At 35.1% G+C, this 14,832-nt stretch overlaps 1 protein-coding gene across 5 annotated transcripts in view; it reads right to left on the reverse strand.

Moving 5' to 3' along the window:
- Nucleotides 1–14,832, reverse strand: part of MKLN1 (muskelin 1) — a 363,210-nt gene that overhangs the window by 109,199 nt on the left and 239,179 nt on the right. For 4 of the 5 annotated variants that reach the window (XM_049893182.1, XM_049893181.1, XM_049893185.1 and 1 more), the window contains 3 exons: nt 11,036–11,178; nt 9,714–9,802; nt 3,994–4,103 (listed from right to left, as the gene is read on the reverse strand). In XM_049893182.1, coding sequence (XP_049749139.1) covers nt 3,994–4,103; nt 9,714–9,802; nt 11,036–11,178 — 342 coding nt within the window. Of the gene's footprint in view, nt 1–3,993; nt 4,104–9,713; nt 9,804–11,035; nt 11,179–14,832 lie in introns of those variants that run through there. The other variant, XM_049893186.1, reaches the window with a different exon arrangement.

Below are 14,832 nucleotides of genomic sequence, written 5' to 3' on the forward strand. Positions count from 1 at the left end.
TTTGTTCGTCAAAAGACTTCATCAAAAGAGTAAAAAGAAACTGGGAAAAAATTTGTAGCTACAACATATCTCATAAGGGACTAATCTCTAAAATTTATAGAAAACTTCAACATCTCAATAATAAAATGGCAAACGATCCAATTAAAAAATGGGCAAAGGATATGAACACACACCTCATCAAAGAAGACATTCAAGTGGCTAACATACATATGAAGAAGTGCTCGTAATCATTAGCTATTACAGAGTTGTAAAGCAAAACCACAGAGATACCATCTCACCCATGCATTACCGGCACTAATCAAAATAACAGAAAATAACAAATGTTGGTGGGGTTGTGGGGAGATTGAAACTCTTATACACTGCTAGTAGGAATGTAAAATGGTATACAACCACTTTGGAAAATGGTATGGTGCTTCTTCAAAAAGCTAGAAATAGAAATACCATATGATCTAGCAATCCCACTCCTAGGTATATACCCTAAAGAATTAAGAGCCATGACATGAATAAAAATATGCACACCCATGTTCACTGCAGCATTATTCACAATAGCTAGAAGATGGAAACAACGTAAGTGTCCATCAATGGATGACTGGATTGACAAACTGTGGTACATACACACAATGGAAATTATGCAACAATAAAGAAGGATCACGAATCTGCAAAACATCTCACAACATGGATGAATTTGGAGGACATTATGCTGAGTGAAATAAGCCAATCACAAAACGACAAATATTGTATGAGACCACTACTATAAAGTAACAACAAAAGGATTACACACAGAAAAAAAAGAAAAAAAAAAAACATTTTTTGATGGTTACCAGGGATAAGAGGGAGAGGGAGGAAAAATCACCAATTAGATAGGAGACATAAGTTAATAGTGGTGAAGGGAAAGGCAATACATTATATGGGGGAAGTCAGTACAACATACGAAGACAAGAGAGGACTCAGAGTGGAACATAAGAATAAACAGCAACTAAGCTTAGACAATCCTGCAGCAATAGTAACAACGAACAATAATTTACAAACGGACAAACAGGTAGACAGAATCATCAAGAAGTGTAGGATGTAAGGGAACACACCCACCAGCAGCTATAGGTTTAGTGGCAGATATCTCTACACATATGATTGTAGGTTCGGCTCATAGAGAAAACACAAAGGGGTAAAGTCAGGGAAACCTCTTAGACATAATCAAAGACCTCGCAGGATGAAGCTCCTAGGCTAGAAGACAAAGGACCATACGCTCAAGGGACATCTACGTCAACTGGCACAACATAGTATATAAAGTCAATGCTCTGCACCCTACTTTGGTGAGTAGTATCTGGGGTGTTAAAAGCTTGCAAGCAGCCAGGATACAACTACGGGTCTCTTCCCACCCACAGAGAGGGAACGTGAAGGAGACCAAAGACTCAAGGGAGCAGGTCCAAAGGACTAATGAATCATAGCCTACACTACCCCAGGACCAGAAGAACTAGTTGGTGCCTGGTTACCACTATTAACTGCTCTGACTGAGATTACAACAAAGGGTCCTGGACAGAGCAGAAAAAATTGTTTAAAAAAAAAATCAAACTCACAAAGAAAAGACTGGGCTTGCTGGTCTGACAGTGACCGGAGGAATCCCAGAGACTACGGCCCTAAGACACCTTTCTGACCAGGAAATGAAGCCATTCCCAAAGATCACCTCCCAGACAAACAATACACAAGTGCATAAGATAAACAACAACACCTGAGAGGAACATAACTCCTTAGAACAATCAATTATAAGATGAGAAAGTAGGAAGGGGTCGATAATCAGGGTGAAGGAAAATGGGGAAAGAAGGCACAAATGGGGAGGGTGCAGACACAGTGTGGGGAATGAAACCAAGGTCATGAAATACTTTATGTACGAACTATTGAATGGGAAACTAATTTTCCCTGTAAACTTTCACCTAAAGTATATATACCAAGAGAATATGCCTGGGATTAACTCAAATTTTCTAAGAATACCACTGTAAAATAAGAATTAACAAAACAGATGAGCACAGAAGCACTACATGGTAATCAAACAGCAAATAATGATTTACTAGCATCACCCTTTAATAAAACAAGAAAATAAAGTAATATCTTTTAGGAAGATTTATAAGACTTAAAACACAAACTGAGTTAACATTAGCTGTATTTTTGACCAATAAAATGCTACCAAAGCACTTATTCCTTAAGCATTATAGTTACCCAAGATTTTACCTCATAAAGTAATCAAAGAATGATTCTCTACCCAACCTAACTTTATAGTTTCTTGCCCTAGCCTCTAAATAAAGATTTGGCATAGCTATGGATACATAGTAGGAAAGGAGTTATGCAATAATTGAATTTTAATGCTTCAAAAAAAGAACGACAGTCAAAGAGGGCAAAGACTTCATCTAATTCTAGAGGTCCATAATAAATACAGAGAGCCCTGGTGCTGCAGCAGTTAAGAGCTTGGCTGCTAACCAAAAGGTTGGCAGTTTGAATCTACCAGCTGCTCCTTGGAAACCCTATGGGGCAGTTCTACTCTGTCCTACAGGGTTGCTATGAGTCAGAATCTACTCAATGGCAATGGGTTTGGTTGGCTTTTAATAAATACAGGGAAGCTGAAAGGTGAAAGGGATGAACAAATTCCCAAAGATAATCTCTCCACAATGTTGGGGAACAGAGGTGAGACTTGCAACTTCCCACAATATCAAGAAATTACTGTGAGTATATTAACGAAAGCATACACATACACAGATCTCATAAACTAGAGGGGATATTTTATTAAAGTACTAACAACAAAAAAAAAAAGCCTAAACCCAGTGCCGTACTAGACAAGTTTAATCATTAATTTGTTTAAAGGACCAGTAGAAGTTAGATTTTAAGCACATATTAAGCATCTAATATGTGTGTAACACTATAAAGGTGATCTTCAAAGTTTGAAGGTATCATCTCTACCTTGAAAGAACTTAGAGTATTACATGAAAAACAAGAAATAAATGAAACCGAAAATATTAAGTCACATCTAATTACTGTAAATTAAATATAGTCAAATGCCAAAATTAAATGAATCAAACATACAGTTCCTTCATTAAGCTGATCAGAAGAGAGCTTCAGAAAAGAACCTCAGAAAAGTTACATTGGTTCCCAGTCTCCTATGAGTATATCAGTTCACCCTATTTGCAAATAAATCAGGATGTAGTGACTGAACTAAAAGCTTTATTACCTCCTTGACAAGGAAGGGCTTCCCAAAACAAAAACATAAATAAAATCAAAAGCAAGAATCAAACAAATATATATCATAAACAAAAAAGAGGCACACCAAGAAAGTTTTCAAAACCACCCCAAAAACTACTTCTCAACAATTTAAACTCACATTTTTCAGGCTGTATCTACTGTATAAAATGACGTATAAATAAAATTGTTAAATATCATTTTATACTTCCTATAAACATAAGATCATGATATTTATAGAAAATGTCTATTTCAAAGCCTACATCTTTACAGGGAAAAATAAATATTCCTACACACACACCAAGTGGAGGAATGTATTATAAAAGCAATTTAGAACCAAAACTACCCCACTAAAAACTATGTTCAACGTATTTATATCAATATATGTTAAAAATAAAATTTATGATGAGACAGTCACAATAATACAACGGGAGACTCTGGAGCCAGACTGCCTCAGTTCTTAATAGCTTCAGCATTTTATAACTGTATGACCTTGGGCAAAATAAACTCTCTGTGCTCCATTTCCTCAACTGTAAAATAGGGATAATAATTATACCCATCTCATAATGTGGTAACAATTAAACGAGTTATAAAGATTGCTTAGAAGCTGGCAGACTCTAAATGCTTAATAAATATTAGTTGCCTTATGGTTAAAATATTATTACTATTTTCAATATCTTTAATTATTCTCAGTGAAGACAAGACATTGATATAATTCTCCCTTTATAGGCATTAGAAACGTAAAATCCAGATTTTAAAATGCAGTCCTACCTTGCTATACCAGTTGAGACAGGGTTGTACTACATCAGGATCATCTATGCCACTAAGTTCAACATACCAGATGCTAAAGTTAAAGCTGGGTCCCCAGGACAAGAGCGGAACTTTGAGGAGAGAGGGGAAAAAAGGAAGAAGAAAAGAAATTAACATACACAGTCCAAATAAAACTTTAGCAAAATAAAATCACTATTCAAGCCAGTTACAATCCACTCAACACGTTTTCCGAGCACTTTCTATATGCCTCACACTGTGTTAGGTGCTGAAGCTTCAGCAGCAAAAAGAAACATGTGACCCATGCCACCATAATGTTTCCACAGCTACAACAACACTGTAAGATAAGTTCGAAGAGATCACATATCCTCCCCCCGCGAAAAAAACAAATAGCCAGGACTTTACCAAACCTTTGTGAAAGACATAATTGCTATAAAATTTAAACTCTATCAGAGCACAGAAAGAGAACTGAAAGTTCAGTTACTTATCAAAGTGGATAACCCTGAAAACTAGAACAAAAAAGATTTAAGGTCAATCTAGCTATGTATACATACTCAGAATTCTGAAAAAAGTGTTGTCCAAAAAAAAAAAAAAAAACTATCAGGTTTTCACTGTGACCAGAGTTCATCCCAGGAAGGGAAGGACAGTTTGATAATAGGAAATACATTAACGTAATTTGCCACCTTAACTAAATTAAAAAGAAAACCCATCTGCATTTGATTATCTCAATAGATGATAAAAATAAATCAATAAAATTTACCTTCTATTCACTGAAGAAGCAGAAGACAGGGGTCTCTGTCCCTAAGATTTCACAAACTAGCTGAGGAAACAATACTTACGCATGTCACACAGTAAAAGAACTCAACTTCTGGAAGTAGACAGACTTCTGTTTGCATCCTGTCTCTAAGTTTTCCTGCCTGCATGATATTGGGCAAATCATTTCACCTCTAATGTGCAGTGTCCTAATCTGTAACGTGAGTGTAATAATGCCTATCTCACAGAATGTTACAGGCATTTAACAAGATAATATATATTTTTAAATGCCTAGCTTAGTGCCAGACAGCAGGTGCTTTATAAACAGTGCTTGTTATTATTACTCTAAAACAATACAAGTACATATCCAAATGTGTTATGCATATATCAACTGCTATGTCCCTGATTCATCCCTTACTAGTTATGCAGCCTGGAAGAAGTCACTAGACTCCTACCCTCAGTTTCCGCAACTAAAAAAAAAGGTTTTATCTGCCACTATGATGCACAAATGAGATACCACGCGAGAAAGCACTCACAAAACTATCAAAAACTATAAAAAGATAATGGAACTACTAAGCTGGCCTGAATGTAAGTTCTAAGTAATGATTGGTAAAATAATATGATTTAAATTTTATCTTTGCATACTTTTTCTACAGTACCTAAAAATCTACACATAAGAAGGTATGTAAACAAGGGCTTTATGAATAAAATAGTAAGTACAAAAATACTTATTTTAAAACCTAACCCCTAAATAATTTTCCAACAACGGCAACAACCAAAATATATATATATATACACACACACACACATATGTGGTTACGTATGTATGTACACATGTATATGTACAGGTATGTATATGTGTGCATATATGTGTGCCCATATACATGTAGCTATATGTATATACCTATGTGTATCTGCATGTATGTTCATATATATAATAAAGCGCATGGGGGCACAGTTACAGATGCTTCTTAGATATAACCAAACACTTCACGGGATTGTTTTTCTGGGTTTGAAGGCTGAGGACCATAGTCTTGGGGAATAACTCAGTCAATTGGCATAATACAGTTCACAAAGTTTATGCTCTACATCCTAGTTTGGTGAGTAATATCTGGGGTCTTAAAAGCTTGTGAGTGGCCATCTAAGATACGACTACCAGTCTCCCCTAGTCTGGACCAAAAAAGGAAGAAAGAAACCAAAGATTCAGTAAAGAAACTAGTCTGCATGAGCCAAGGCCTCCTCTACCCTGAGACCAGAAGTAGATGGTGCCCAGCTATCACTAACAGCCATTCTGATCAGGGCCACAATAGATAGAACCTGCTAGAAGGGGAGAAAAATGTAGAACAGAACCCAAATTCTTAAAAAATCCAGACTTACTAGACCAGCTGGGACTAGAGGACTCCCCAAGACTATCATCTTGAGACACTCCAAAAACCTTGAACCAAAACTACCCCGAGTCACCTTTTAGCTAAGTAATAGACAGCCTCATAGAGTAAAGAATATTACCAGTGAGTCTGGAGCCCTGGTGGTGCAGTGGTTAAGAGCTATGACTGCTAACCAAAAGGTTGGCAGTTCAAGTCCATCAGCTGCTCCTTGGAAACCCTATGGGGCAGTTCTACTCTGTCCTAGAAAGTTGCTATGAATCGAAATCGACTTGACAGCAATGGGCTTCTTTCTTTTTTTGGTTTTCAGTGAATACTGTACACCTTTAAAAAAAACCATCTATATGAGACCACATGGTCAACAACTACTCTAAAGCAAAGATGAAAGGGTAAGGAGACAGGGAAACCAGACAACTGGAACTGAAACATCCAGAGGGAATTAATAAGAATGTTAATACACTGTGAAAAGTGAAACCAATGTCTCTGAACAACTTGTTAAAATGGCAATCTAATTTGCTGTATAAACTTTCAATGAAAACACAATAAAATACTATTTAAAAAAAAAACTCTAATCCCTGCCACACAGTGAAAATGTGGGCTTATTCTCCCTGTTAACCATTTGTGGTAAAATTTACTTTAATTTGGTTTAAGCAAAATTTAACAAATAAGCTATATGTACAAAAATGACTATGCTTAGATGGCAGTGCAGGATTGGGAATTATCTGCCATGCTCCTGCTCCCCTCTATTACTGTGGATAACTGACAGATGACTAGATTTTAAAAACTATGTGGAGGATAATATTTTCAACACAGCATCTTTCAAACACAGCACTGCAGAACGTAAACGTGAAGTAGTCAAACCCATTTTTCCTTTTAAGAATTCTACAATTGTATTCTAACCAGGGAAACAAATATCTATGTTAAACTATCACCAAAAAGAGCTAGACATCACAGAAACTAAGACCAAAGTCCTTTTATCAGAACGATTCCTTTTAGAAAATTATGGTGCTAAACCAAAAATACTAACCTAAAAACAAAGCAGTATTAGCAATATACAGAATTTAGTTTCACATTTTCTTTACATTATTTCAAAGAAAACTTCTCATGCGAATGTTGAAAAAGGGTCGGAAAGCAAATACATTGCAGACCCGTATTAACATCTGTTAACAGAAAAGTGAGAAATGTGAAGTTCCCTAAAAATGAAGTATCCTTAACATCAAATGGATTAATAAGTGTCTACAATTATTTGGAAAGCTCAAATTAATATTTTGCCTAAATACCATAAAATTTAGGGACAAGTAAAGGACATCGATATGCCCTATAATTAAAAGGCTGAGAGAAATAAACCATGAGAAGGGCTGGAGAGAGGTCTAATTTCCTGTCTTCAGGCAGCTGAATGTCTAACTGGTCCATAAAAGATCACTGTTCTTGTCTCATAAATTTTCAAAGAAACTATGCAACTTCCCCAAATAGAGTTTTATTCATATTTCTTCCAATTACTAGAAGAGTAAGAACTATAGAATCACTAAGACGTTTACCTTTTCCTTCCTTTAGGAAACAAAATTTGAATAAATCCTTACGGACACTGTACAATCTAAATTTATTACACGAAAATGTAAGGTGTTTTCATTGTTTACATATTTGAAATATAACATCATGGAATTGTTAAAGTTATGCAGAGGCCTTTAGAAACTAAAGGTAGTCTAAATATTGAGGAAAGATTTACTCACTACTACAACGGTATAACCAACAGTAAAACTGATCAAAGCACCTGCTTATTTATAAAATCTCACAAGGAACCAGGACACAGATTTTTATTCACAATTATTCATTATAACAACAGGCATTACAGTTACAAAAGAAAACACTGGACTGCGTAACTACTCAAGAAAATAGTTTTTCCTCTATAAGTAGTCTTCACTAACACTTCAGATATTCCTTTGGCCCAACAGAACTATTTGGCTCAATGAAATGAACAGGCTAGTTCACAGTAGGTGGGCAAACAATGACTATAGAGAATACTGCTTGTTCCAAAGGAGAAACTGTTCTTCCAAATAAAAATATATGATTATGGCCTTTATTATTCTTTGAGGGATCTAATTCACTTTAATCCTGATTTTAACATAATATTTTCAAAGGTATGCAATATAAATGAAAATTAAAAGACTCAATTCCTCAACTTTCCTACCTTCTAAATAATAAATACTACAGTAAAACAAAATAACCCCCAAAAAACTAGTTTTGAGGCGACATCACAAATACTTCTTAAGCTAAAATATTTGCTAAATTAATACGTGCCTGCAGATAGTATTTTTCAAACAGTGATTTGCAACATATTAGTGGGGCTTGACCAGCATTTAACTAAGAAATGAAGCAGAAAAAACAGAATAAAAGATAACAATGAACACCCCATGTAGTCAGGGGAGGTACTGTTTCATAAAATTTTGTTACAGGTAGGTTTGTGTGTGTGTGTGTGTGCATGGTGTGTGTACACACTGTTGTGATGTAAAATGTTTGTTATTTTACTGTGTGTCACAATAAAAAAAAGCTTGAAATACACTGCCTTAAGGAATTTATCAGTATTTGTTTTTGAATGTTACAGCTTTAGAACTGATAAACTTTCCATAAAACAACAATGGCAATCAAATCACTATAACTCATAAAATCTTCTAAGAGCTTTCAAATGAGAAATATTTGGAAAAGGTTGAAGTAGTTGTCATTTAGTAATAGTTTTATAAAGCAGAGTACTCAACAAACTTTTCTGTAACAGGCCAAAGAGTAAGTATATCGGGCTTTGTGGGTCATGCAGTCTCTGTTGTAACTACATACTCGACTTTACTAAAACAGATATAGACAGTATGTAAATAAGTGGGTGTGGCTATGTTCCTATAAAATTTTATTTATAAAAACAGGCAGCCACATAGAACTACCATTATGACCCAGCAGTTACACTTCTAGATAACTACCCAAAAAGACCTGAAAGCAGTGATGAGAACAGATATAGATACACCAATGATCATTGCAGCACTATTCACAATAGCTAAGAGGTGGAAATAACCCAAATGCCCATCAACTGAGGAATGAATAAGCAAAACACCATACACACATACAATGGATTATTACTTAGCCATCAAGAAAAATGTGGTCCTGATGCACATCACAACATGGATGAACCTAGAGGACATTATGCTGAGCAAAATAAGTCAGTCACAGAAGGACAAAAGCTGTATGATATCACTTATATGAAATAAGCAAATACATAGAAACAAAAGTAATTAGCGGTTGTTCAGGGACAGGAGGGAGAGGGGAAGAATGGGCTTATTCTTAGAGCCCACTGAATGTATGTTAACGGTGGTGGGATGATTTGGAAACAGAGGGAAAACGGTTGCACAACTTAAATAATGTCATCAATGTCACGGAAGTGTACATGCAGGATCTGATGAAATATTTTGTGTATTCCTGTGTGTATTTCACTACCAAAAAAAACAAAAAACAGAATAGGCAGCCTGCAGGATCTGGTCTACGAGCAAGTTTACTGACTGCTGCTATGAAGAATTTGTTTCTATTCCAGCATGCTATACCCCTTACCTATTTTAATGAATCGACAAGGGAACATCTGTTCATCAATTTTATGCTTCAAGGTGAACGTTTCTTTGTTATAATCATTCTTTAAGCCACTGTGAGGAAAAAATAATAATAATAAGGTTAGCAAATCTGACTCCATAATACAGTAAATACACTGAAACATACATTAATGTCATACTCAGATTTTAAGTTTAGACCAATGTTCAAAATAAATGACTAAAACAATATATAAATGAGTATTTAAAACATAGGAATATAGGTCAGAAGTTGTACATTCAAATCAACTGTATTATAGCTGAATTCTCTTATTTATATTAGGGATGATAGTAAATGTTCAGTATAAAATGTTCAATATACACTACACAGTACGGAAATGTACGATAGAACCTATTGCCCTTAAATGTATAACTGAATATGATACAAAATTTCAAGCACGAAATTGAAAAACAATACACACTTATATCTGATACTTACTGAGTTAAATATTACAATTTTTCAAAGAATTATTCAATTCTGATTGAGATGCCAATGTTCCTTTTATAGCCCAACAAACTTTCATTGACAACTTTACTTCGTTGCTTTAAATAACTCTTAAATATAAAAAATAAATCACCTCTCTACCTAAACGACTAGGATGGAAGCAAGTCTTCATAGAGATGTCGTAACTTCAGGTTACCTTATGTCCTGAAATATTTTCATGACTTAAATGTAGTTCAGAAGTAATATTTACTTATAGGAAGTAATGTATAAGTGGCACACACCATGTCAAAAATATACTCTAAACATCCACAGTTTCATTTGTCCATTGCACTGGCTAGTCATTATCAGGTGGAGAGAGGTGTGCAATTTAACACCTTCATTCTTGGTGGTTTAAGTTTTTAAAACTCACATTTACTGAGTTCCTTCCAAGTGGCAAGCACTGTGTTTGCTAGGTGCAGTCACATATTTTTCATTTATAGAACCCTCCTCTTTTTTGCCACCAAGTTAAAGTAAATGCCAGAATATTACTTCTGATTTCAGGCAATCAATTTTCATTTTTTTGATGGAGCATATTTATTTTCTTTAAGGCTGAAAGTACTTCTGAAGTCATTCACAGTTCAAAATAAGGCTAAAAAATAAGTAGGAAAAAACTGATTCTTTCTTACTTAACAATATATTAACCAGAAGGTGAAATACATTTTCAGAAATTTAAAGGCTGAAAGAATTTATCACCAGAAGACCCACACTATAAGAAATGTTAAAGGAATACCTTGAGGCAGAGGAAACCAATGTAGAGCTAGGTTCAAAGAGATTAAGACTACAGCTGGTTTATAATCATAACTCACCTAGACAACAGTTCTGTCATATTTTCTTCATTCATTCCACCAAAGACTTTAAATTTCTTCAAATTGCAGACATGAGTTTTCTCATATTTTCCAAATGTGATATTCTGGACTATAGCAGGCCTTTCAAGCTTCAGAATCAAATACTAAAAAACAAAAACAAAACAAAACAACAAATTATATTATCCTCTTTAAAAAAAATTTACTTAAAATACCTTAAGAATTGAAACTTCTAATACTTAACAGAAGAATGTATAAGATCCAGTCTGCCCATCCTGTGCTGGTAGGTTTTTTTGTTTTTGTTTTACGCTAAAGAATAGTAAGCAACAGTCTTAGGCTACCATTTTTTACTCCAATAGGTTCTGGGAAAATACACCATCCTAAACATTGTAAATAAGGGAAAAAGCTAGTGAGATCATTTCCAATCAAGAAACAATACTCAGTAAAAGATATAACCAGATTATGAATAAGCAAATATAACAAGATTTGAATGCAAAAGTAACAATTACACATTCCCCATGGACTACATTTCAATAGTGAAATCAATGTTTGACATCAGTGATAACATTTTAGAGCTAGAAACAACTTAGAGATTTCCTAATCACCTTTGACAACTTTACAAGTTAGAAAATGCAGACCTACCACAGATCCTTCTACTGTAGCTTAAGTTTTCCTATCATACACTAGATATAATAGGATTAGTTAATTAGGGAATATACTTCACATTATACAGACTGTTTTCAATTATAAAAATTAAGGAGGAAACTGGTTGAATAAATGGAAAGAAAACCTATTCAGAAAAATGTTTTGTCTGAGTGCCTTCATGTGTTACAATAACAGGTGATTAGAATGAAGCTGGCAGTCCTACCTCACACCATATACAAAAATTAAGTCAAAACAGGTCAAAGACCTAAATGCAAGAGCTAAAACTATAAAACTTTTATAAGAAAACATAGGTATAAACCTTCATCAACTTGGACTTGGCAATGGGTTCTTTGATACGACACTAAAAGCACAAGCAACAAAAGAAATAGTTAAATTGGACTTTGTCAAAACTAAAAACTTTTGAGCTTCAAAGAACATAATTAAGAAACTGTTAGACAACATATAGTGTAGGAGAAAATATCTGCAAATAATATATCTGATAATAGCCTAGTAGAAAGAACTCGCACAATACAACAACAAAACGACAAAGAACCCAATTAAAAAATGGGAAAAGGATCTGAATAGACATCTCTCAAAAAGATATACAAGTGGCCAACAAGAACATGAAAAGATGCTCAGTATCATCAGTCATTAAGGAAATGCAAAGCAAACCACAATGACATACCATTTTACATCCAGTAGAATGGCTAAAATTAAAAAAACAAAAAGAAAGTAACAAATGTAGACAAGGATATGGAGAAATTGGAACCCTCATACATCACCGTGGTGGAAAAGTTTGACAGCTCCTCATAAAGTTAAACACAGAATTACCACATAATCCAGAATGCTATTCCTCAATATAGATGCCACCTCTGCCCCCGTCTCTTTCCTATATGAAAAGTTATAGCTGCAACAATGAAGAAAAAGTCAAGAGAATCTCAGAGATAACAGCCATCTATAAGCCACTACATTTTCACCAGCAGCTGCCCACCTCCAATTTTCTTTTTGGGGAACATAGGGAGGAGGGACAGAGAGGTTGGACAATAACAACAAAAAAAATTCACCTATTTGTTTAAGCCACTGTAGTAGGATTTTCCGTTATTTTGGAGCTAAAAGCATTCCTACTGAGTCACTAACCCAAAGCGAAAGCTTTAACCACTACACAGCGCCTGTTTTAGGTTTATACACTGTTTATACACTATTTAAATTTCTTCATTATAAAAATTGACACAGGAAAACTGAGATTGATATTCTCTAGTCATTAGTCCTGAGCTCTGGTGGCACAGTAGTTAAGCGCTCAGCTGCGAACCAAAAGGTTGGTTGTTTGAATCTACCAGCTGCTCCCTGGAAACCCTATGGGGCAGTTCTACCCTGTCCTGAAGGGTCGCTATGAATTGGAATCAACTCCTCGGCAGCAGGTTTGGTTTGGTTGGTTAGTCATGAGTCCCTTTTACTACCAACAAACTAATAGGTGTTGTAATGTGATTTTTTGTCATTCAAAGTTTCTTAAGAATACGGCTGTATAATAGAAAAGAACAGATTATATAGGTAGATGAGGGAATAGTCCATTTCATTAACTCATAGTTCCTCATATCCTCTTTGTCCTCTTTCCTCTCACTCTTTGTTACTGTTGTTGTTAGCTGCCCTCAGGTGATTCTGACTCATGGTAACCCGATGTGTGCAGAGTAGAACTGCTCCTAGGTTTCTGAGGCTATGACCTTTTGGAAGCAGATTGCCAGGCCTGTCTTCCTAGGTGCCTCTAGATGGGTTCAAACCGCCAACCTGCCAGTCAAGCAAGCACTTAACCATTTGTAACACCCAGGGACTCCTTCTTGCTCTTAAGTTATCCTTTAATATTTAGGTTTAGATGTCAGCTTTTCCTGACAACTGGTTAAGTACAGTGTTGTAACTAGTTAAAATGGGCCCTTATGCAATCTGCTATACACCATCTATCACACTACATCCTATAGCCCTAAATCTAATAAAAGAGCATTCATTCATATATGTGTAATTTTATTAATAACCAAGCAGGGTTTTTGTTATTAAAAAGTTATATCTGTTGTTTTCCATTTTGTTTTTGTTTTTTATGATCACTGTTCTAGTGGGGGTAAGGTGTTTTCTCACTGTGGTTCTGATTTGCATCTCCCTAATGATTACTGACATCTTTTCATGCTCTTATTAGTCATTTGTATATCCTCTTTGGGAAAATGTCTATTCAAGTCCTTTGACCATTTTCTGATTGGGTTGTTTGTTTTTTTTGTTGTTGTTGTTAAGTTGTAGGAATTCTTTGTATAGTCTGGATGTGAAACCCTTATCAGATCCATGGTTTCACAAAATTTTCTCCCTATCTGTAGGATGTCTCTTCATTTTGTTGATAAAGCTCTTTGATGAACAAAAGTTTAAAATTTTTGAGATCCCATTTATCTATTTTGTCTTTTGCCACTCATTTGTTTCATGTCAGACATATCTAAGAAACCATTATTAAAAACTAGGTTCCAAGGCATTATCCTATGTTTTCCTCTAAGAGTTTTATGGTTTTTGTTCTCATATGTAGGTCCCTGGTCCATTCTGAATTTGTTTTTGTATGTGGTATGAGGTATGGATCCAGTTCCATTCTTTCGCAGGTGGAAATCCAGTTTTTCCGGTACCATTTATTAAAGAAACTCTTCTTTCCCAATTGGATGGACTCAGCACCCTTGTTGAAAATCAACTGACTATAGATGCATGGGTTTATTTCTGGACTCTCAATTCTATTCCATTGGCCTACACATCCACCATTATACCACTACCAGGCTGTTTTGATTATTGTAGCTTTATGTTTTGAAATCAGGAAGTTTGAGTCCTCTTACTTTATTCTTCTTTTTCAAGATTCCTTTGGCTAGTCAGGGCCCCCTGCTGTTCCATGCAAATTCAAGGACTGGCTTTTCCACTTCTGCAAAGAAGGCTGCTGAAATTTTGATGGGGATTGAACTGAACTTTCAGACTGTTTTGGGTAGTATCAACATCTTACCAATATTAAGCCTTCTAATCCATGAACACGAAATGTCTTTCCATTTATTTAGGTCCTCTTCAATTTTTTAGTAATGGTTTATAGTTTTCAAATGGTTCTTTTTATGGTTTTCAGGTAGTTCTTTTTAATAGTTTTCAGCTCTCTG

Source organism: Elephas maximus, chromosome 8 (genome assembly GCF_024166365.1).
Source record: "Elephas maximus indicus isolate mEleMax1 chromosome 8, mEleMax1 primary haplotype, whole genome shotgun sequence".
Lineage (NCBI taxonomy): Eukaryota > Metazoa > Chordata > Mammalia > Proboscidea > Elephantidae > Elephas > Elephas maximus.